A 24,657-nucleotide genomic window follows, 5' to 3' on the forward strand; every position below is an offset into this window, starting at 1 on the left:
TAGTCAGAGCTATGGTTTTTCCAGTAGTCATGTAAGGATGTGAGAGTTATAGTATAAAGAAAGCTGAGCACTGAAGAATTGATGCTTTTGAACTGTGGTATTGGAGAAGACTCTTGAGAGTCCCTTGGACTGCAAGGAGATCCAACCAGTCAATCCTAAAGGAAATCAGTCATGAATATTCATTGGAAGGACTAATGCTGAAGCTGAAACTCCAATATTTTGGCCACCTGATGTGAAGAGCTGAGTCATTGGAAAACACCCTGATGTTGGGAAATACTGAAGGCAGGAGGAGAAGGGGATGACAGAGGATGAGATGGCTGGATGGCATCACCGACTAGAGATGGACATGAGTTTGAGCAAGCTCTGGGAGTTGGTGATGGACAGGGAGGCCTGGCATGCTGCAGTCCATGGGGTCGCAAAGAGAGAGACACGACTGAGAGACTGAACTGAACTGAGCTTATAGAGTGGAGATGACTTTGTTCTAACTTCCATTTCTCCAAGACCCAGTGTAGTGTTAGTCTCTCAGTCATGTCCGACTCTCTGAGACCCCATGGACTGTAGCCCACTAGGCTCTTCTGTCGATGGAATTCTCCAGGCAAGAAAACTGGAATGGGTTGCCAATTCCTCCTCCAGGGGATCTTCCCAACCCAGGAATTCAACCTGGGTCTCCCAGGTTGCAGGCAGACTCTTTACCGACTGAACCATCAAGGAAGACCTCCAGGACTCAGGATCTGTCTAAATAAAAGTACAAATTGTGTGAAAATGCAAACATCTTCTCGGGAAAAATGGGCATAATGATAAAATTAGTTCTGTGAGCTCCTGTTTTCTCCTGTTTTGGCCTGATTACTTCTTAGCTTTAATGAATGACTAAGGATATTTTAGTCTAGGGCATCCCTTGTACCTAAGTCGGTAAAGATTCTGCCTGTAATGCAGGAGATCCTGTTTCGAACCGTGGATCGGGATGATCCTCTTGAGAAGGAAATGGCAACCCACTCCAGTATTCTTGCCTGAGAATCCCATGAGCAGAGGAGCCTGTCAGGCTATATAGTCCGTGGGGTCACAAGAGTCAAACACAACTTAGTGACTAAATGACCACCACCAAGGATATTTTAACATAAAAGAGAGGATTAGTGCTAGATCACATATTACTTAAGTATCAGCTTTGTTGTCTTGAGAATCCTTCACAGATTTCCTGTTGATAAATATATGTAGGAATCTGGAGAAAAAGAATGATATTATCATAAAATGGAGCACACCTCAGATGTTTGTTTTAATTTATTATTTGAACTTTGAAAGCTATCAGGAATTATTTTACATGATTCTCACAAGTGCAAATTTCAAAGATTATGATTCACCTAAACATCAGCATCCCACCTACAGGATTCAGTTTTCATTTACCAGAGCGTATTAACTCTGAGTAATCACATGAAGTACAAACTTTGCTGCTGTGTAAATAACAGATACTCATTACGGTCAATCTTGTCACTTTTTTAAAAAATTTCTCCAGGGTTGGTCACTGAGAATCTCTTTTTCAGTTCAGATATAGATAGTAATGCATACCGTTCCTTTTTTTCCCTTGTTTCCATGTTGTTGAGATACTGTCAGCAAAATAATTTAGTTTTTAAAGCACTTATACTCAGATAATGCTCTAGGTCATGCTAATTCTCTTAGGCGCTTGAGTGAACTTGTGAAAATTTGCTGTTTATCATTAAATGCAGCGTCATTAATTCAGTCAAGGGGTCAAGGAATTATCTTGTCTTTTAAGATCTTTTATGTTTGATGGGCATTTGGACAGGCTATTGATAATGCAATCATAATGCAATAAAAACTTCTCTAGTTGAGTTTTAGAAATCTGATATAAAGCATCTAGTTGAAAATACTCAAATATCCTGTCAGAAAGAGTGAATAACATGTTTATAGCATGACAGGAACTTTTACCACATTGTACAAATAATAATCCAAGTACAGTTATGAAAGAAATCACTCACTGTGGGAATATTGACTCTACCATCATTTTAGAAAGTCTCAATATGCAGTCAGAGGAACTTGGTGAAGAAAGTTGATTGACAAAAGTAGTTGCAATGAAGAAAATGATGCTGATGTTGTCTAAAGGAAGTGATGTCAGCAAAAAAAGAAAAAAAGAAACTTCACAATTAAAGGAACTGTTGGCAATATTTCATGTCTTTGAGCACAGAAAGGATAAAACAATAAGTTATCCCAACTTAGAAAGGAGTGTAACAATTTCTTCAGTATAGAAAAGATGCTCCATCTGTGTAATAAGGTGTATTGCAAGAAGTTGTAGCCCTGTTTATACCACTCTTGATAAACAAAATAAACCACTTTAATTCTCAATGTTTCCAATATTTCAAATTAAATTTGGACCAGATAATATCAATTTTACTTTTAAAAACTTTTCCTGTATAATTATAATCAACTGAAGACAAGTTTTTAATGTTTTTATAAAAAGTTTTAAAGGTCACAAGCCAATCAAATTTCCCCCATTTGTGTCTGAGATTGTTTTTTGCATAGTTTCAGCTTACACAGTCATTTCTATATCCTAAAGTATTATAAGTGCTTGCATTTACATAAGATTGAGAATTTGGTACATCTACTTTGTTTTCACAGGTACAATAACTACTAGAGTCACTAGATTTTCCAATTATTAAATTTCCATTGAATACCACATGCTTCACTGTTTTGGCACTTGAAATACTTATGGAGGTACCAAACCTGGAACAAAAAGATAAATAAAAATGAGTTCTGTGCTTTATCTTGAAAAACAATTACCTCATAAACATAAACTCTGACTTCCAAAACTTATTCTTTTCTTGTTAAATCATTTTAGTTAAGAGAGAAGAAAGTGACAGTAGCTCTGGTGATTCTTTATACTATTGTTAGAATTCTCTAGTGCCTTCAACTTTCTTGGACTCAAAACTACCTCTGGTCTATCTATCACCACTTTTTATTTTTTATTATCATCTGTTGTTAGAATTTTTTAAATTATTTTTTATTGAAGTGTAATTGCTCCACAAGGTTTCCCAGGTGGAATCAGTGGTAAAGAACCCTCTTGCCAATGCAGAAGATATAAGAGACGTGGGTTTGATCCCTGGGTCGGAAAGATCCCCTGGAGAAGGGAATGGCAACCCACTCCAGTATTCTTGCCTGGAGAATTCCATGGACTGAGGAGCCTAGTGGGCCACAGTCCATAACATCGTAGAGTCAGATACAACTGAAGCAACGTAGTATAGCATAATTGGTTTATAATGATGTGTTAATTTCTCCTGTGTTTGGATACTGGGATTGATTACTTAATCCCAATACTATATATAAAATAGATAATTAATAAGAACCTACTATATAGCCCTGGGAACTCTACTCAGTGCTCTGTGAAGAACTAAATGGGAAGGGAATCCAAAAAAAGGGCATATATGTGTGTTACCAACTTTACCCAAGAGGTCATTGAGTAACCTTGGCTTTCCCAGGACACTATTGATTTATGCCTGGTACAATTGGTGTTAATTATCAATAGTGCTTCATTTCACTCTCAAAATCATATGGTCAATAAACCAATCATATGACCAATAAATCATCTGGATTATAGCTCACTTAAAATATTGTCATAATCTTCCTTTAGTAAAGTATATAAGCTCATAAGCTCATATTATTTACTTTAGCAATGTGAAGTACTAGAAACAAAGAAGGATTTCTTGGCTCCAAGGAGATAATTTACTTTTTATTGCACTGGATAATATCCTTGACCCTGATTTGACTTTGTCCTTATACCTTGTCTCCATTCCTTAGTGTCCTAGGAAAGCATGAAGCAGTCCTGTGAAATAAGGGCAGGGAAGTATAGCAAAGCTTCTGAATTTCTTCCCCTAGTGCTCTCAATTTCAAGTAATTTCTGTATAGAACAGATTTTTTTTTTTTTTTTTGCAAAAATAGAATTGCCTAAGTTATAGGGAAAAGCTTCCAGGATGTCTTTCCTTCCCTTCATACATTTTTGACCATGTATGGACAGTGACTGTCAGAGAAACATCAACAAAATTAGCACACCAGATATTCCTTTATTAATGACAAAAAAAAGGAAGAAACAGGTTAACTCACAAGTCAAATTGGAAATATCTGAAACATTCCTTGCTGTCTCATTTGTGTTGTTGGGAACAAAATTCAGAATCGTCTGGAAGATATATGATGGATGACATCTAATGAACATCTATAAACAAAGAAAACATCAATTACTTTGAATGGCTGGGAGCTAATTCAAGTGCAACAGAAACAAGTTCATATCATCAAAATTCCATTCAACATTCACGTCACTGCTCCTTTGTTCATTGTCCCCTTACCCTCAGTGGGATTTGAAGACCTTCTCTATTCTTCTCAAGTGTCCTACTTAACACCATTACTACACTCTTAACAGTTAGCAGGTGATAGGTAAAAACAAGTCATCAGGTAACCCACTATGTAGACATCTGCAGAGGTTCTAATTTTCTGTATTCACCATGGAATAGGTTCACATTCATTTAACACTCACCTTTCCCATGAGACCTCCCAATTTTTTTTCCCAACTTACCTGTCTTTATGTACTCTTTTCTTCTCTCTCTCTTTTTAAGTTATGGATGTATGATAACACATTCACATGAGACTTGGAAAATATACAACAAAGTTACATATAGTTCCACTATGTGTGTGCATGTGCGTGCACTCAACTGTGTTGGACCCTTTACAAGCTCACGGACTGCAACCCTCCAGGCTCCTCCGTCCGTGGGATTTCCCAGACAAGAATACTAGAGTGGGTTGCTATTTCCTCCATCAGGGGATCTTCGCCACCCAAGGAGAGAACCCATGTCTCTTGCATCTGCTGCATTGGCAGGCAGATTCTTTACCAACTGAGCTACCAGGGAAGCCCTTAGTTCCACTATATATTACAATTATTACTTTTTTTTAAAAATGTACATTATCATATGTAAAACTGATATCCAGTGTCAGTTTGGTGCATGAAGCAGGGCACCCAAAGCCAGTGTTCTGGGACAACCCAGAGGGATAGGGAGGGGAGGGAGGAGGGAGCAGGGTTCAAGATGAGGGGGACACGTGTATACCTGTGGTTCACATTGATATATGGCAAAAAACATCAAAATATTGTTAAGTAATTATTCTCCAACTAAAACAAATTAATTTAAAAAAAGAATCCTGAACATTTTTGGAAATTAAAAAAATACAATTATTTTTTAAGTAGATAAATTAAGATTTTCAGTTGGAGTTTCAATATCAAACTCTCAAAAATTAATAGAATGAATATATAGAAAAATAGAAGGATATAGCAGACCTGAAAAGTACCATGAATCAATTCAACATAATTAAGATTTATACAATTTTCACTCAACAGTAGTCTATCCTACTCCTTTAGTTTTTCCCTCCTCACTGGGCCCTTTGCTGAGCTAAGTCATAATGTCTTTAAAACTTTTCCTGGCATCATGAATTTTCTCTTGAGATATAAAAGGTATTTTATCTTGCATTAACCTCTAAGATTCGTAAGAGAAAATCTGGAGTTTAAACTTTGTTTTCATGCTTCTTCCTCATTCAGATTTCAAGTGGTCTCTAGCTATCCTCTTTGAGGTCTGACACGTACTACAACATGGGTAAGCCTTGAGGACATTATGCTAAGTGAAATAGGCCAGTCACAGAAAAACACAAATATTATATGATTCAGTTAAATGTAAAATTAAATGCGAAATTCTTTTATTGACTATTACCCTAGTCAAATTCACAGAAATAAAGAGTGGAATCAGGTTTGGCAGGAGGCAAAGGAAGGAGAAATTGAGGAGTTGTTTAGTGAGTACAGTGTTTCAGTTTTGCAACATGAAAAGAGTTTCAGAGATTGGCACAGCATTGGGAATGTACTGTACACTTAAAATCGGTTAAGCCAGGAGATTTGTTGTTTATTGCTGTTTAGTTGCTAAGTTGTGTCCAATTCTTTGTGGCTGCATGGACTGTAGCCCTCCAGGAGCCTCTGTCCACAGGATGTCCCAGGAAAGAATACTGGAGTGGGTTACCATTTCTTCTCCAAATGTTATGCATATTTTACCACAATTAAATTCTTTTTTAATTGAATGAGAGGGGTATAACCAAGGTAACCCTAATAGTGAAAGTCTCTGGAAGCCCAAAACTTTGAAACTTCCTTCTTTGAGAAAGAACCAGCTCAGAAGAATGATCTCTGACAAGAAGTAAGTAGCAGTCAGATAAGGTAATTTCTGAAAAGACCTCAAAATCACTCAGTAACGAAGCCATTAATGGCACACATCTATTCTTCTTTTCTTCCAATTTGAAAGCTATATTTTTCATTTTTCATAAATGCAACATCATAATTGCAGTTAGATAATCATTTGCATAACTTTTGATTTATTATTTCAATCCACCTTAGTTTATAAGCTTTATTACACATATCACTCATATTACCAGCATTCAGCCCACATTGCAGACCTTAGTAAACACTTAAGAAGTACTTGTGTGAGATGTTATCAATATTTCATCCAAATTACCTATTACGTGAAAAATACTCTTGTCAAAGTCATCTTTAAATGGTCAACTAACTATTTTTAGACATACTTCGGTCTTTGGAGATAAGCAGACTAGGATTTGAGCTTACCTTCTGCTTCTTATTGCTCATGTGACCTTAAGAAATTTGTTTATCCTCTATGAATTTCAGTTTTTGAATCTTAAATTTAGGAATAATATATAGAGCCTGTTTGGAGGTCAAGTAAAACATCAGCTAGAAGGCATGATGCCATGAGAACTAACAAAGAAAGAGTTTCAAGAACAATGCAGTTAACAGAGAAAAACCTCAAAAAGGCTAAATAATGCATTAAAAGTAGTGACCAAAACTATTTACTATATGCCTATAATGAGCCACACACTGGAAACCTGAGTTGGATTAATCAAGTTCAAAAGAGATAAAATAATAATCCAGGTAGTAAAACCAGGAAGGGCAAAGGTCACTGAGACATTTAACCACATTCAGGTTAATGCCGAGGACAAAATCTTTTGGATTGATGCTTGCTGTGTGTTATAAGAAAATGAACAAGTAGATTGTTCTGGATAGGAGGAGTTTGGGCATCCTACAGGTGGGAGTTTGGTATTTTTGCTACAGTCAAATATTAAGAAAAACAATAACAGCAAAATAATCATGAGTATATCTTGATCTGATTTTTCTGTATTTTAACTTAAGTAAGATCAAGTAGGGTTGTAATATGTGAGGATAAGATAGATAATTTACATGATTGTACCAAGTGGTTTATAGTCCGGAGGATGACTTTTTATCAGTGGACAACAATTCCAAGGAGGAAAAGAATCCTGTAATTTAATCTGCATCAGTGATTATTTAAAATATACCTCACAATTGGAAATAAATAATTGCCCTCTCCTTCCTGACTCTATATAAAAAACAAACAAACAAACAAAAAAACAAAACCAGAGATCATGGGGAACAAGAAATAACAAAGAAATAGACTTCCATAGCTTACCATATGAACCAACAACTCTAATCACTGTCAATCCTTGCTTTCTGAACCTGTGATATAGGAATTTTCCAATGTCTCCACTCAGATGGAGAAAGCAAAAGTGAAGGGCATGAAAGCCATTTACCAGGAACAGCCAAGGATTAATGTTCTTACCCAAATTCTCCTTACCTATACTTTAATAATACCAAGAAATAGCTGCAGACACACCATAAATCATAGCACAAACCTTAGTTCTATTCCCATTTTCCCCATCATCCGTATTCATCAGGAAGGAGTGATTCTTCTCACAGTCGCTGTTGCACATATTACAAATTATTTTGATAGAAAAGTTATAGCAGTTACTTTCATGCTGTATCCATATCTCTGGACATAAGTGAAGTCCTGGGTCTGAATGAGGAAGGTCTATAAAGATATGATACATACATATGTGACAGGTATGCACAGATATAGTACAAATTAGCATATACATCAGAACATTCTAAACATTTGCATTATGCATTGAAATGATTAACAAGAGTTATATTTTGAAAGAAATGATTGCTTAAAATATGAGAGAAGGAAAAGAACACAGCCTGAGATGAAACAAGATTTGGATCTGGAACAATCTGAAGATTGAAGAAAAATCACAGCTATAGAGGGAAAAAACAATGAAGGGATTATTCAAAGCACTCAGAGAAAACTTCAGAATGTTTTGTTTGCTGCAAAAAATAATAATAATAATAAAAAAGCAAGACCTTAGTCCATATCTATTCTGCTATTTACCACCTCAATGTTTTCAGTGATATTTTTACAAGACTCTTCTCTAAATGATTCAAGTAGATTTCAGGTTGAAATACAACTTCTTCCCATTATTTATAGGAATCCTCATGGCACTCCAGTTTTATCTCTTAGTCCACTTAGTTTCCTGTCATCCATTTATCTTGAAAATCTTGAATTTTTCTTGAGAATGCCTTGCTATCTCATTACTTTTATAAAAACATGCATTCAATCCCTGCATTAAATATTGTACCCCATTCAGTCTCAGAACCCCATGAACAGTATGAAAAGGCAAAGTGATAGGATACTGAAAGAGGAACTCCCCAGGTCGGTAGGTGCCCAATATGCTACTGGAGATCAGTGGAGAAATAACTCCAGAAAGAATGAAGGGATGGAGCCAAAGCAAAAACTATACCCAGTTGTGGATGTGACTTGTGGATACCTTGTGGATAGAAGCAAGGTCCGATGCTGTAAAGAGCAATATTGCATAGGAACCTGGAATGTTAGGTCTATGAATCAAGGCAAATTGGAAGTGGTCAAATAGGAGATGGCAAGAGTGAATGTCGACATTCCAGGAATCTGCTAACTAAAATGGACTGGAATGGGTGAATTTAACTCAGATGACCATTATATCTACTACTGTGGGCAGAAATCCCTTAGAAGAAATGGAGTAGCCATCATGGTCAACAAAAGAGTCCAAAATGCAGTACTTGGATGCAATCTCAAAAATGACAGAATGATCTCTGTTTGTTTCCAAGGCAAACCATTCAATATCACAGTAATCCAAGCCTATGCCCCAACCAGTAATGCTGAAGAAGCTGAAGTTCAATAGTTCTGTGAAGACCTACAAGACCTTGTAGAACTAACACCCAAAAAAGATGTCCTTTTCATTATAGGGGACTGGAATGCAAAAATAGGAAGTCAAGAAACACCTGGAGTAACAGGCAAATTTGGCCTTGGAGTATGGAATGAAGCAGGGCAAAGGCTAATGGAGTTCTGCCAAGAGAACACACTGGTCATAGTAAACACCCTCTTCCAACAACACAAGAGAAGACTCTGCACATGGACATCACCAGATGGTCAACACTGAAATCAGATTGATTATATTCTTGGCAGCCAAAGATGGAGAAGCTCAATACAGTCAGCAAAAACAAGACCAGGAGCTGACTGTGGCTCAACTAGTGAACTCCTTATTGCCAAAGACTGAAATTGAAGAAAATAGGGAAAACCACTAGACCGTTCATGTATGACCTAAATCAAATCCCTTATGACTATACAGTGGAAGTGAGAAATAGATTTAAGGGACTAGATCTGATAGAGTGCCTGATTAACAATGGACCAAGGTTCATGACATTTTATGAGAGACAGGGATCAAGACCATCCCTATGGAAAAGAAATGCAAAAAGGCGAAATGGTTGTCTGAGGAGGACTTACAAATAGCTGTGAAAAGAAGAGAAATGAAAAGCAAAGGAGAAAAGGAAAGATACAAGCATCTGTATGCAGAGTTCCAAAGAATAGCCAGGAGAGATAAGAAAGCCTTCCTCAGTGATCAATGCAAAGAAATAGAGGAAAACAACAGAATGGGAAAGACTAGAGATCTCTTCAAGAAAATTAGAGATACCAAGGGAACATTTCATGCAAAGATGGGCTCAATAAAGGACAGAAATGGTATGGACCTAATAGAAACAGAAGATATTAAGAAAAGGTGGCAAGAATACACAGAAAAACTGTACCAAAAAGATCTTCACGGCCCAGATAATCACGGCGGTGTGATCGCTCACCTAGAGCCAGACATCCTGGAATGTGAAGTCAAGTGGGCCTTAGAAAGCATCAATACGAACAAAGCCAGTGGAGGTGATGGAATTCCAGTTGAGCTGTTTCAAATCCTGAAAGATGATGCTGTGAAAGTTCTGCACTCAATATGCCAGCAAATTTGGAAAACTCAGCAGTAGCCACAGGACTGGGAAAGGTCAGTTTTCATTCCAATCCCAAAGAAAGGCAATGCCAAAGAATGGTCAAACTACAACACGACTGCACTCATCTCACACGCTAGTAAAGTAATGCTCAAACTTCTCCAAGCCAGGCTTCAGCAATACATGAACTGTTAACTTCCAGATGTTCACGGTGGTTTTAGAAAATGCAGTGGAACCAGAGATCAAATTGACAACATCTGCTGGATCATCAAAAAAGCAAGCAAATTCCAGAAAAACATCTATTTCTGCTTTATTGACTATGCCAAAGCCTTTGACTGTGTGGATCACAATAAACTGTGGAAAATTCTTCAAGAGATGGGAATACCAGACCACCTGACCTGCCTCTTGAGAAACCTGTATGCAGGTCAGGAAGCAACAGTTAGAACTGGACATGGAAAAACAGGCTAGTTCCAAATAGGAAAAAGAGTACGTCAAGGCTATATATTGTCACTCTGCTTATTTAACTTATATGCAGAGTACATCATGAGAAATGCTGGGCTGGAAGAAGCAGAAGCTGGAATCAAGAGTGCTGGGAGAACTATCAATAACCTCAGATATGCTGATGACATGAACCTTATGGCAGAAAGTGAAGAGGAACTAAGAAGTCTCCTGATGAATGTGAAAGAGGAGAGTGAAAAGTTGGCTTAAAGCTCAACATTCAGAAAACTAAGATCATGGCATCTGGTCCCATCACTTCATGGGAAATAGATGGGGAAACAGTGGAAACAGTGTCAGACTTTATTTTGGGGGGCTCCAAAATCACTGCAGATGGTGATTGCAGCCATGAAATTAAAAGACGCTTACTCCTTGGAAGGAAAGTTATGACCAACCTAGATAGTATTTTAAAAAGCAGAGACATTACTTTGCCAACAAAGGTCCGTCTAGTCAAAGCTATGGTTTTTCCAATGGTCATGTATGGATGTGAGAGTTGGACTGTGAAGAAAGCTGAGCACCAAAGAATTGATGCTATTGAACTGTGGTGTTGGAGAAGACACCTGAGAGTCCCTTGGACTGCAAGGAGATCCAACCAGTCCATCCTAAAGGAGATCGGTCCTGGGTGTTCATTGGAAGGACTGATGCTGAAGCTGAAACTCCAATACTTTGGCTACCTCATGCGAAGAGTTGACCCATTGGAAAAGACCCTGATGCTGGGAGGGATTGGGGGCAGGAGGAGAAGGGGACGACAGAGGATGAGATGGCTGGATGGCATCACCGACTCGATGGGCATGAGTTTGAGTAAACTCCGGGAGTTTGTGATGGACAGGGAGGCCTGGTGTGCTGCGATTCACGGGGTCGCAAAGAGCTGGACACGACTGAGCGACTGAACTGAACTCAACTGATTCAGTCTGAACCGTTTCCTCCAACTATGTGGTTTCTTGCCCTATGTGTTCATGTTTACGAACACTTATTACACTGAAATAATTTTTCTGTTTACTTGTCTGCTTCTCCTGTCACACTCAAGATGAGAAATTGTTGGAACTGTTATACCAAAAAAATTTATATTCTCTAGTTTTCCCAGGTGCTTGACATATGGTGCACAGTGCATATTTTTGATGAAAGAACATAAAAAGTTAAGAGAAGAAGGAAGAAAATCAGTGACATTTATACAGTTTTCAGGAGTGGAAAGGATATAGTTCATCTCTAAAAATATTGAATGAGCTATCTGGCAAGGCCTTGGTTTCTACTATCATTGTTGACACCATACTTTATATTCAACTTAATTTGAACAGGAAAGGTGCCTGTTCATCACTCCCCCCTGGTCTTCCACCCTTAAAATATATGTATGAATACAGCTGACTCGCTTTGTCATACAGCGGAAACTACAAAACATCGTAAAGCAATTATACTACAATAAAAATTTTAAGTAATAATATAGAGGGCCAAAAAAGAGTATTCCGATAGAGTTCTCACTTCTAGAGAGATCTAATGGAAAAGCTATCTTCTTTATTTTTTATCCTCTTTAAAATAACAATAGAGGGAATCCACACTAGCCATCACTTCCTTTCTTGAGTACCAAGAGAGAAGCAAAAATCCTAGGGTATGTAGGAGCACCAGCACATGAAAGGAGAAGGCAATGGCACCCCACTCCAGTCCTCTTGCCTGGAAAATCCCATGGACGGGTGAGCCTGGTGGGCTGCAGTCCATGGAGTTGCTAGGAGTCGGACACGACTAAGAGCCTTCACTTTCACTTTTCACTTTCGTGCATTGGAGAAAGAAATGGCAACCCACTCCAGTGTTCTTGCCTGGAGAATCCCAGGGACGGGGGAGCCTGGTGGGCTGCCGTCTATGGGGTCGCACAGAGTTGGACACGACTGACGTGACTTAGCAGCAGCAGCAGCAGCAGCACATAAAACAGAATTCTCATGATTAAAGAAAAAGGAAAGAAAAAACTGCCTTTCTCCTCAAAATGACTTCTAAAAAACAGACTGATATTTTTAAATGTATCTCTAATCAATTTGCTCAGATGTCTCCAAAAGATCGTATATATATAAGGTAAGAATAGGATGCTACAAAAATAAAACTCTTAAGAACCACTCAAAAATATGATAGCAAAAAAATAATCAATAGATTAAAAGGTAAAATTTAAGAAATCTTCCAGAATCTGTTAAAATAAACAGAAAATACAAAGGAAAGATGACAATCTGTAAATCTGAACATCTGAACGTGAGAAGTCATGGAAAGAACAGAGGAAATGAAGTGAAGTAAAAAATAAACTATAAGGAATAGCACATATATTCCCTAAATTTGAAAGCCCTAAACTTTCAGATTGAGAAGACTGCAGCACACCAGGCTCCCTTGTCCTTCACTATCTCCTGGAGTTTGTTCAATTCATGTCCACTGAGTTCGTGATTTTATCTAACCACCTTGTCCTCTGCAGCCCTTTCCTCCTTTTGCCACCAATCTTTCCCAGCAAAAGAATCTTTTCCAATGAGTCAGCTCTTCGCATCAGGTGGTCAAAGTATTGGAGCGTCAGCATTAGTTCTTCCGAAACACTCATACCCAAGAAAAACCCAAAATGTCAGGACCCCAGCAGCTAAAGTTGGGTTATTTTTATAAAATGAAAATTATACTGGGGACAGACTTATCAACAACATTGTTTTCCAGAGACAATGAAGTAACTCCCTCAATATTTTCTAAGAAGTGAATTTTTAGCCACGAAATTTATAGCTAGCTAAGTTAAAGACTTATTTCAGACATATGAGAATACAGAATATTTATCTTCCATATACCCCGCTAAACACCATCACAGCTAAACTCCATTAAAATGTTTAAATGTCAGTGCTAAAGAAAGAAGGGATTTAAGAAAACCTAGTCAAAGGAGAGAGAAGACATTTATTTGAAAAAAATAATAATTAAACATATAAAGAAACTAAGTACAGAAATATGAAAATGTTTATTTAATAGAAGAATCTATACATGTTTACTATATTTTTATGGTTTTTCTTTAATTTTGTAACTATTTCAGGACTTTGAACACAATGAAAAAGAAGAGAGAAAATTAGGGAAAACTATGTTACTGATAATTCTGAAACAGAAAGATCTTTCACTTTTATTTTCCTTCTGTTTTAACTCTTCAAAGTACTTGGAAGTAAAGTTATTCAACACTTCAGTGTGTATTCGAACATGTTAAAATGATGTGCTCACCTGAGACAGTTGTAGGCATATCTGTAGGTAATGCGGTTGATCCCACGTGTTCTGTTACATTCAGTTGTACATCGTAAACTGTCTTGCTGTTAAAAATGAGCTTGTAGTAATCTATAATTCATATCAGGAGATTAATAACTTTCACATAGAACCTTCCAATAAATTATACTACTAACACAGCAGTTATTTAAAAATTTACTAGAAAGAACATTTAAAATGATAGCTACATAAGAGTATCAACTTTACATACTTTTAAGATTAACATTTATTTGAAATAATAATGTTTGATGTTACTCAAGAGAGTACTAGTTCTTATATAAGGAAATGCCCAAATAAGTTTAAAAATATGAACAAAAAGTGTCTATGTGATGCAGAGATTTCAAAATAAAAGACTGTAATTCAATAGTTAGTTTTTAAAAATGCAAACCACACTTTTGAGACCAGGAGTCACCAGAATACATTGGTGAGGCTACGTGTTGTAACTTTGAGTTTCTTGGACAGAAATAACCATATTTTATGGATATAGAATCAGTAAACACTAGCCTCAGAATTAAAAAAAATAAGAATTTCAGAAAACGGAAATCATGTATCTAAGATTATCAGAAGATTCAAAAAACATAACATCTCCATTTTGTGGATTATTAAACAAAACCCATCTTTTCTACAAGACTGATATTAGTTTACTTGCCAGCCCTTAAGCCTAATAGAATCTTTAAGTTTTATGAGAATTAAATGAGAAACAATCACAAAGAATGGACACAACGAAACAATTATTGCCGTAATCCTCCTCTATTTCCTCAGAATGCCTTTGTACCCACTCTTGTAGGAGGGAAGTGAAAGGGAATAAGGGTTTCCCAATGTCATCCAGTCTTGAGAAGAGATACTTCAAAAATGTCATGAAAATGAAGAATTTATTTCTAGTATATGGACTCCTCATGAGAACTCTCAGGGTATAAATTAGTTATGTTTTTGTTGCATTAATTTTATAACTTTTAGAAACATAGGCTTTACGTTACTCTCTTCAGCATTGGTGGCACTGAAGGAATCTGATATTAAAATAGCCCAAAAAGAATGACTAGTGTTACATGGTCATACAGAAACGAAACCTGTTTTCCTCTGTTTATCTGGAAGTTTTATGTGGATATGTCTCAGGATTTGGCTTCATTTGCAATATGCCTAAGAAGAGTAAGGGACAGCCTCAGAGAAAAGTGAATACTCACACATTAAGCCCAGGGCTCCCAGTCCAGCCAGCACCACCAGGTTCAACAACAGTGAAACAAAAGCAATAGGGTACCACACCTTTGATGGAGCACTGTGTCCTGTGAGGAGAATGACAAGAAGTCAAGCGTTTTATGTTACTTCCTCTTTCCTTAATTCCCTCCAACTCCTACTTCTCCATACATATTGATATCGGACCTCTATTCTAATGTTTAATTTAAAAAATTGCTTGCAAAGTCAATGAGACCTCATTTATATTCAGCCAACATAAATACACCTGTACATTCACACCTGACACTAAAAACACAGAATTTTATATAAATGTGATCATATGACATATTCTGGATATTTTATGAACACTCTCTCTTATATTTTAGCTGTAGCTTTTCCTCACTAACTTCTTAGTCTTCTTCTCATTGATCTACCTTCCTATCTCCAGGTAATTAATGTTAACCACCTGCTGGGTGTTCTTCCTTATGTTTTCCAGGCTAGTTTTTTGTTTGCTTTTATTTTTAATTTTTTGAATTTTTAATTGGAATATAGTTGCTTTACAATGTTGTGATGGTTTCTGCTATACAACAACGTGAATCAGTCATGAGTATACATATATCCTCTCCCTCTTAAACTTCCTTTCCAGCCCCCCTCCCACTCTAGTTCATCACAGAGCTCTGAGCTGAGTCCAAGATAGTTTTGAAATATGCTATTTAATATAATTGCTAATTCTTTCTCTGATGATTGATTTTTTTTCAAGTGATCTATTTAATATGTTAGTAGAAAAATCCACTCTCCAACCCAAACTTTTATAATGCTTTCATTCCCTCACTGCTTCTCTCCCTAACCCTAGGTTATACTGTGAGAGTTTATTAAAAATGATTCTAAAAAAAAAAATGATTCTAGACTCTGATAAACTTTTTCTTCCAGTATATCTGCTTCATTGAAAGATTGTTTAGCACTTTTATTATTGTAATTTTCATTGTCATGCCATTACCAGCTATTGCTTTTTTGCACACCTCTAAATGTCCCCTTAAACTCTAATTAATTAATCATGGGACTGAAAATTTTCTTGAGTATTTCTCAAATGGAGTATATGATGATTTTTTAATTTTGCTAAAATGGATAAATTGTATCTTTTCTGATTTGGGGATAAATGAATTACAGATATTTTCTTCCCATATCTACTCAATACTAAATAGTAACTAGTTACTTTAATTACTTCCTTGTTTATATCTATTCTCTTTATTGTTTATAGAATCTTATTATTTACATTTTAGATTACTTGGCTTATTATCCAGGTCCATCATGATTTTCATGTCTCTTTATTTTATTTTTTCTGCATGATCTTCTAGGACCTGCAACTGGGCTTTAATGATTATTCATTCTTTCTATGAAAGTCATGTTTTTTCAAATTGAAAATTTTTAGTGCCATAATTTAATATCATAAATTAGTTTGATTATCTTTCTCTCATAGGGATTCTATTTTACTTGGAGCTGCTTGTTGGGCTTTTTCTTTCCTTATCTGGGTTCTGGGTTCCATAAAATTAGCAACTTTTATTTGTTTTCCCTTGACTTTACCGATTTTTAAGATTTGATACCAAACTTTTGAGTACTTTTGTGTGTGAGGTCTCTCAGTCGTGTCCGACTCTTTGTGACCCCATGGACTGTAGCCTACCAGGCTCCTCCATTCATGGTATTTTCCAGGCAAGAATACTGGAGTGGGTTGCCATTCCCTTCTCCAGAGGATCTTCCCCACCCAGGGATCAAACCCGGGTCTCCCACATTGTAGGCAGACGCTTTACCGTCTGAGCCACCAGGGAAGTCACTTTGAGAGGCATCAAATCTATGTGTGATGGAATGCACTGGTGTTTCTTTCACTAAGTGCCAATGGAATGCCAGAAAACAAGTTCTACATTTTATACCCCATAAAAGAAGAAACCTGGTTCACTGTCTTCTCAGATGCAAAGTCTGAGGCTTTCTAAGATTTAAGATTATAGAGGACCTTTTCTGCATTCTTATTTAGTTTCCACACTAACCCTCAGAAGCCAAAAAGATCAGCAAGTCCTCCCAGGGCCACATAAGAAAGTTGGCACCATCTTTTCTATGGAGTCTAATAAATCTTAAGAGACTGAATCCTTCCTAGGCACCAGAGAGACCTGAATCTAAGCCTTTTATTTGTGAATCTTCAGGCTCTTAATGAGGGCAGTGGTACACAAATCTTTTCTTCATTGGCACCCCATAAGAGTTTGGAGTACATACCATCAATCTGCTGCCTGGTTGCTAGCCCTAACAGTAGCTCCTTACACGGGCTTAGGTATTTGCCAGTAGGAAATGGGAAAAAAAGGCAGAATGAAACTACATTTGAGCTGATTGAAATGCTAATTAAAATCAGTCTGAAATGAACAGTTATAGATGCATCATCCCTTTACCTTGATTTTCTCTTAAAACTCCAATAAAATATAGAAAGTAGTTAAAGAAGGCATATAGATTCATAATAAAAAAGAAAGGAAACCACAGAAATGGCCTTTGGGAAGGTAGGTAACAGATACAAAAGCTATTACTAACTTCATAGGCACTTAGAAACTGAAGCAAAGTCAGTAGTGAGGAAACAAAAGTGAGCTGACTGTCACATAAGAACCCCAAAGGCTCCTGGTATTTTATTTTTCCAAGTGGAGGTATGGGTGAGTCTGAAAACTGAAAAAATGCCCAAAAGTTGATGTAAGATACAGGTATTCCCTCCTATGTATTTTTCTCTCCACTTTGTACAATAGTTACCTTCTCTTACCCATTATAACAGAAGAATGCCCAGGGCAGAGTACTGGAAGATTCATTCAACTCCAGAATAGTCAACTGGCTCAAGGGAGAAAAATTCAAATATCAAAAATTGGGTTTCTCAGTGAATTGCTCCAGTTCATGAATGCTACTTCAGCTCATCACTTCATGGCGAGTAAATGGGGAAACAATGGAATCAGTGACAGACTTTATTTCTTGGGCTCCAAAATCACTGCAGATGGTGACTGCAGCCATGAAATTAAAAGACGCTTGCTCCTTGGAAGAAAAGCTATGACCACCTAGACAGCATATTAAAAAGCAGAGACATTACTTTGCCAACAAAGGTCCAACTAGTCAAAGTTATGTTTTTTCCAGTTGTCATATATGGATGTGAGAGTTGGACTATAAAGAAAGCTGAGCACCAAAGATTTGATGCTCTTGAACTGTGGTGTTGGAGAAGACTCTTGCTGCAAAGGAGATCCAACAAGTCAATCCTAAGGAAATCAGTCCTGAATATTCATTGGAAGAACTGATGCTGAAACTCTAATACTTTAGCCACCTGATGTGAAGAGCTGACTCACTGGAAAAGACCCTGATGCTGGGAAAAATTGAAGGCAGGAGGAGAAGGGGACGACAGAGGATGAGCTGGTTGGATGGTATCACTGACTCAATGGGCATGAGTTTGAGAAAGCTCCAGGAGTTGGTGGTGTACAGGGAGGTATGGCCTGTTGAAGTCCATGGGGTCACAAAGAGTCACACATGACTGAACAACTGAACTGAATTGACTGATGAATGCTACCGTTTAGCAAGCCCATCTCACCTACAAAAGCTCTCATTAAATCAGTTTAGTACCACACACTTAAGTGAGTATAGACAACCAAGGATCATTTGATATTTGAAGAAAGCAGCCAATATAACGCTAAAGAAACAGAAAACACAGACAACAAGAATTTAGGGGAAACAGAAATAATGCAATGAGAACAGTTCAAAAACTCTGTAAATAAACAGACTCTCTTATATGACTGTGTTAGTCATTCAGTCACGTCCGACCCTTTGCGATCCCATGGGCTCGCCAGGCTCCTCTGTCCATGGAATTCTCCAGGCAAGAATAAAGAAGTGGGTTGCCATTTCCTTCTCCAGGGGATCTTCCTGACCTAGAGATCAAACCCAGGCCTCCCTCATTGCACGCAGATTCTTTACCATTTGAGACACCAGGGAAGACCTTATAAGGCATGGAGGTATATAAATATAGAAAACAATTTTGTCAGTTTCTTATACAGTAAACATAAGCCATCCAACCCAGGCTTCTACTCTTAGTTATTTTCCTTCAAAAATTTCTAAAAATAGCTCTCTACAAAGACTTGTATATCTATCAGCTTTATTCATACTAGCTCCAAACTGGAAGCAACTGAAATGTTCATCTACAGATAAATGAGCTAACATGGTATGGTGTAGTCACACCCTGGAATATTGTTCATCCATGGAAAGAAATTCACTGCCAATGCATAGAACACAGATGAATCTCAAAAACATTATGTTTACTGAAAGAAGCCAGTCATAGAAGAAGTCACAGTCACTCATCGCATATTATTTGAAACTGTTTATATAAAAACTCTTCCCTGGTGACTCAGATGGTAAAGAATTTGCCTGCAATGTGGGAGACCAGGCTCAACCCCTAGGGTTGGGAAGATCTCCTGGAGAAAGAAATGGCAATCCACTCCAGTATTCCTGCCTGGAGAATCCCATGGATAGAGGAGCCTGGCAGGCTAGGGTCCATGGAGTCGCAAAAAGTCAGACACAACTGAGCAACTACACTGCTACTACTACATAAAACCTCTAGACTTAACAGAATAGTCTAGAATGACAGAAAGTAAAGCATTCTGATTAGCTGGCGCTAAAACTAAGATTGGTGGTGAGGATAAGATGGAGGCACACAAGTTGTCTTCTTGTGGTGACAGAAATATTATAAATCCTAATTTTGGTTGGTTGTATGGGTATATAGTTTTAAGTCCAGTCAACCATATGCTTAAGTGGGCATATTATTTTGTATCTAAATTATAACATTGACTTGAAAGTACAATTTTTAAAACCATCAGAGAAGTAAGATACAATTTTGCATCCACATATAAGAATAGGATGCCATAGGAAGAGCCTTTAGAAAACAATAGCAGAAGTTCATTGAAAATAAAATAATACCAGAAACATTTTTAATGGAAAAAGATAATTTAAGGAAATCATCCATGAAATATAATAAAGGATAAAATGATGAAAAATGGGAGGGAAAAAGTCAATGAGGTTTACTATTATAAAAGTTGGAAAGATTTAGAAAAGTACATGAATACTCTGGGGGGATGGATGGAGAAAGTAATTAAAAAGAGCTGATTCTCCATAATTAAAAGTCATGAGTTTATCACCTTTGGTTTGTGTTCCTTCTTTTCTCAAAAAATTTTTGTCTTTTATTTTATTTTTTGTTGAAGCATAGTTGATTTACAATGCTGTGTTAGTTTCTGGTTATATATGTGTGTATATATATAAATATATATACACGTGTATATATGCATGTATATAGATATTAAGATTCTTTTCCATTATAAGTTATTACAAGGTATTGAGTAGAATTCCCTGTGCCATACAGTGGTTCTTGTTGGTTATCTGTTTTATATATAGTAGTGTACATATGTCAATCTTAAGTTCCAAATTTATTCTTTCCTCCCTTTCCCCTTTGGTAGCCATAAGTTTGTTTTCCATGGCTCTGAGTCTGTTTCTGTTTTGTAACTAAGTTCCTTTTGTATCATTTTTCAGATTCCACGTACAGGTGATATGTGGTATATGTCTTTGTCTGATTTACTTCACTTAGTAGTATAATCTCTAGGTCCATCCATTTTGCTGCAAATGGCAGTATTTTATTCTTTTTATGGCTTAGTAGTATCCCATTATATATATATGTATATATATATATATATATATATATATATATATATACACACACACACCATATTTTCTTTATCTATTTATCTTTCAGTGGACATTTAGGCTGCTAATATGTCTTGACTATTGTAAATATTGCTATGAACATTGGGGTTACATGTATCTTTTCGAATTATGATTTTCTCCAGATATATGTCCAGAAGTGGGATTGCTGGATCATATGGTAGCCCTATTTTTAGTTTTTAAGGAACTGCCATACCATTTTCCATCATGGCTGCATCAATTTACATTTCCTCCCACAATTAGTAGAGTTCCCTTTCTTCCACAACCTCTACAGGAAATATCTTTTATTATCAAAGGAAATCTTTATTTTTTTCTGCCGCAACATCTCCCACAAGGTCCTTCTTACTTTTCTCCTTGCTCCGGTAGGTCTCACCTCTCACAGCTCTGGTCTCAGTCGCCTCAGCTGTGCCCATGACGCTCCCAGCTCCAGTTTCAGCTTCACCACCCAGCTCCAAGTCAGGAGTTTCATGGCTATCTTTTTCAGGAAAGATAAACAGTGCCAATGTTTTTTTAAAAATCATTCTTTTCTCTATAATCTTTTTTGCCTTTTAATTATCCAGGTACTCCTGTGTTCCTGGCTTGATTCTGATTCTGATGATAGATTTTTCCAAAAGACAAACATGATGTGACCTTTTATAAAAATAAAATTGAAACAGTTTCAGTTCAGTTCAGTCACTCAGTCACGTCCAACTCTTTGCGACCCCATGGACTGCAGCATGCCAGGCTTCCCTGTCCATCACCAACTCCTAGAGCTTACTCAAACTCATGTCCATTGAGTCAGTGATGCCATCCAAGCATCTCATCCTCTGTTTACTCAGATATATAGAAAAGGATAAAATTGTTACATAAGGAAATACACATTAGAAAGTATGTAGCAGAACATAAGGGCTTCCCAGGGGCACTAATGGTAAAATACCCACCTGCCAATGCAGGAGACATAAGAGAAGTGGGTTCGATCCCTGGGTTGGGAAGATGCCTTGAAGAAGGGCATGTCAACCCTCTCCAGTTCTCTTGCCTGGAAAATTCCACGAACAGAAGAGCCTGGCACGCTGCAGTTCATAGGGTCGCAAAGAGTCAGACACAACTGAAGCGACTTAACAGCAGAACATAAATTGCATCTCCAATTTTATAAATACCTTGAGTCAGTGGCCTATGGTGTTAGTTGTTTGACGAAGATGTAGTATTTTTCCCAAATACATGCAGTTCTTTCATCAGATGTTATAGAGACAGAGAAAATGACTCTTTGGAGGGAAGCTAGTCCCTAAAACATGGTCCACTAACCTAATGCCTCTAATAAGAGATTTGTTCACATAGAGGGTTTTTACTTCATTATTTAAATATAAAATATCTCATAGCAATAAAGAAATTTCAGTGAATATGACTTTCATGTTTCAAAAAAATACCTTCCTACTGCTTCATTGTTATTAACTGTCTGGGAATTAAATTGCTGGATAAAGAAGACTGCAATTCTATTATGCTGAGATAAGGAGCCTTCAGTCTTATTCCTTCTCAGAAAGAAATAAATGTTTAATGTATAATCACTGACTGGGTGTCCCATGATCCTATGAAACTCATAGCATATACCTATTTCTTATCTTCTAGCAAATAAATAAAAATACTGGATAGCTATATTCACACTATTGCTGTCTTTTTCTTCTTCTAATAGCCTGTATGTAAAATCATCCTAAAATGTCTAAAAAATATAAGAAATGTTATTTTGGTAGCAACAGCAATCTGAATTTCCAGAGGTTTAGACCACAGTCTTTTCTCTATGATGAACTTTGTTGTTGTCATTGTTTATTCATTAAACCAAGTCTGACTCTTATGCGATCCCATGGACTATAGCCCAGCAGGCTCCTCTGTCCTTGGGATTTCCCAGGGAAGAACAGTCGAGTGGGTTTCCATTTCTTTCTCCAGGGGATCTTTCCAATGCAGAGATCAAACCCATGTCTCCTGAGTCTCCTGCATTGGCAGACTGATTCTCTACCATTGAGCCATCAGGAAGCCCCAATGATGGTCTTTCAAACTAAATAAGATAGACATAACTAGGCTCTGGCATAGTGACTGATCTATGGACTAGTTCTCCAGAATTTAAATCCCAGAAGGGACTAACAGCCTTGAATTGAAGACAGGAGAACCCAGCAATATAGCTTAATAACCTCTTCTCTGGTCTTTTGATCCTCAGGGAGAATCTTACCTGTTCTCTTGAGACTGTGGCTTTCCTGGGGTTCCTTTGTCTTAGGATTTGAAAATTTGAGAGTTGCATAGGTCACTTCTTCAGACATCACTGGACAAAGCACAGTTCAGTCGCCCAGTGTGCTGTGCGTATCACCTTGAACTCGCAGAAGCCACTCTTAGATGGCCTGTGTGTGCAGGGACTGAGTTGACTGATCTATCTTTGTAAAGACCAAGCAAAAGAAGTGGTGTCAGAAAACAGAACTGTTCCACTGAGAATTTCATAACTGCACTATTCCCACCTCTGTCCATCCCTCTTATCTCACTTTTTATAACTTCCTCCTCTAAAACACCAAATTGAAGAAATGACTAAGAGAAAAATGTGGGTTTTAAATATAAACAATCTTTTATTTTTCAACTAGAGGGGAAAACATCTGGATCTCCAGACTCAACACTACTCTATGGAAATACAAATAAACTTGTATTTATTTCTGCATGTATAATCAGTTCTTAGAAAGCATGTGCCTGTGAGAACTCTGTTAGAATTGCATGAAGTACATAACCCATTGCTGACTCCTGGAAAACCACAGGTGAGTTAATTCTAATCAAATTTTTTTCCTTCCATTTTTACTTGATTTTTTTGGAGATTGCAGATTCCTGAGAACTTAAAAGCAAAATACTAATGGATCAAAACAAAAATCAAGAAGAAAAGGACTATAATGAACTACACTAAATATTGTACCCCATCCTCCTTTTTATTTACTTTCAAGAAAGATAGCAGCATTGTGCAATAAATAGAAGATACCTTCCACAGAATTTAAGAGAAAGAAAAAAAGAACTGTAAGGAGTAAATTTAGAAAAGTGTTCTGAAAATTGACTCAAGGAAAAAGGAAATTGCTTTAACCTATAGAGTTTGAAACATTTTTAAAAGCAGAATGGTTCAGATCCAATAAGAAATACTCAGAACTCATTGCAATCAGGTATGAATACAGTCAATTTTTCTTCATGATAGAGGGGAGAAACTCCACCAGGAGTTGGAGTGGAGACAGGGATGGGGAGGGAATATGTAGGTAGCATGAGCGTTAGTGTTTTATTTAATATTAAGTAAACTAGGGAGGTCTCATTTCTCTCATTTATTAAATACTGAACAGATGAACCTAAAGTTTCTGTTTTTCTAAATGCATATGATGTTCTTATTCTACCTCTCCGTCCAAGAGTGAATATAATGCTTCTCTGAGATCTTAAAACATACATTTGCTTTGAGCCAGTAGTCTCATTGTTTAGACGATGGAGAGATTAAACAATGATCTATGCACTTGCATGCTCATCATGTTGTCAGTTTATACATATGAGAAATGATTAAAGAGTTAAATATTGGACAAAAGGAAAAGTTGACATTCTTGACCATTTAGATAATAAGATCAGAAGCCAAGTTGATGTTTTGCACTTCTCAACAGAAAACATATTTAAGGAGTATGATGTCTGGGGTAGATAAAAACACTATAAAGGTAAAAGTTAAGGAATATTTTATGTGTTGTTGAGAAAGATAATATCTGCACATGTACATATATATGTTAGTGTATATATGAAAACCATGTTCTGATATGTAAACCCTGATA

The 24,657-nt window shown here is 36.9% G+C and overlaps 1 protein-coding gene across 2 annotated transcripts; it reads right to left on the reverse strand.

The window, feature by feature from the left end:
• Positions 1 to 1,281: 1,281 nt before the first annotated feature.
• Positions 1,282 to 23,312, reverse strand: LOC133043743 (uncharacterized). Of its 2 annotated transcripts, none has more exons than XM_061124931.1 (7): positions 23,061 to 23,312; positions 21,237 to 21,338; positions 15,109 to 15,207; positions 13,889 to 13,999; positions 7,741 to 7,916; positions 4,105 to 4,213; positions 1,282 to 2,730 (listed from the first exon to the last, which is right to left on the reverse strand). In XM_061124931.1, the coding sequence occupies exons 1-7, from the start codon at positions 23,146 to 23,148 to the stop codon at positions 2,714 to 2,716; spliced, it is 702 nt and encodes a 233-aa protein (XP_060980914.1). In that variant the 5' UTR covers positions 23,149 to 23,312; the 3' UTR covers positions 1,282 to 2,713. The 2 variants fall into 2 exon arrangements, with proteins under 2 accessions (XP_060980914.1, XP_060980913.1); XM_061124930.1 differs by having other exon boundaries at positions 21,210 to 21,338.
• Positions 23,313 to 24,657: the final 1,345 nt, after the last annotated feature.

Source organism: Dama dama, chromosome 22, assembly GCF_033118175.1.
Source record: "Dama dama isolate Ldn47 chromosome 22, ASM3311817v1, whole genome shotgun sequence".
In the NCBI taxonomy this organism is placed as follows: domain Eukaryota; kingdom Metazoa; phylum Chordata; class Mammalia; order Artiodactyla; family Cervidae; genus Dama; species Dama dama.

Bases quoted from the DNA above. Each gene is read 5' to 3' on its own strand.
- LOC133043743 (XM_061124930.1), bottom strand. From the start codon at position 23,148: ATGTCTGAAGAAGTGACCTATGCAACTCTCAAATTTTCAAATCCTAAG. The intron at 7,917-13,888 runs GTGAGCACATCA...ATATCTTTATAG, and splicing joins TATGCCTACAACTGTCTCAG to ACCTTCCTCATTCAGACCCA. The intron at 4,214-7,740 runs GTTTGTGCTATG...CTTTGTTTATAG, and splicing joins AAAATGGGAATAGAACTAAG to ATGTTCATTAGATGTCATCC.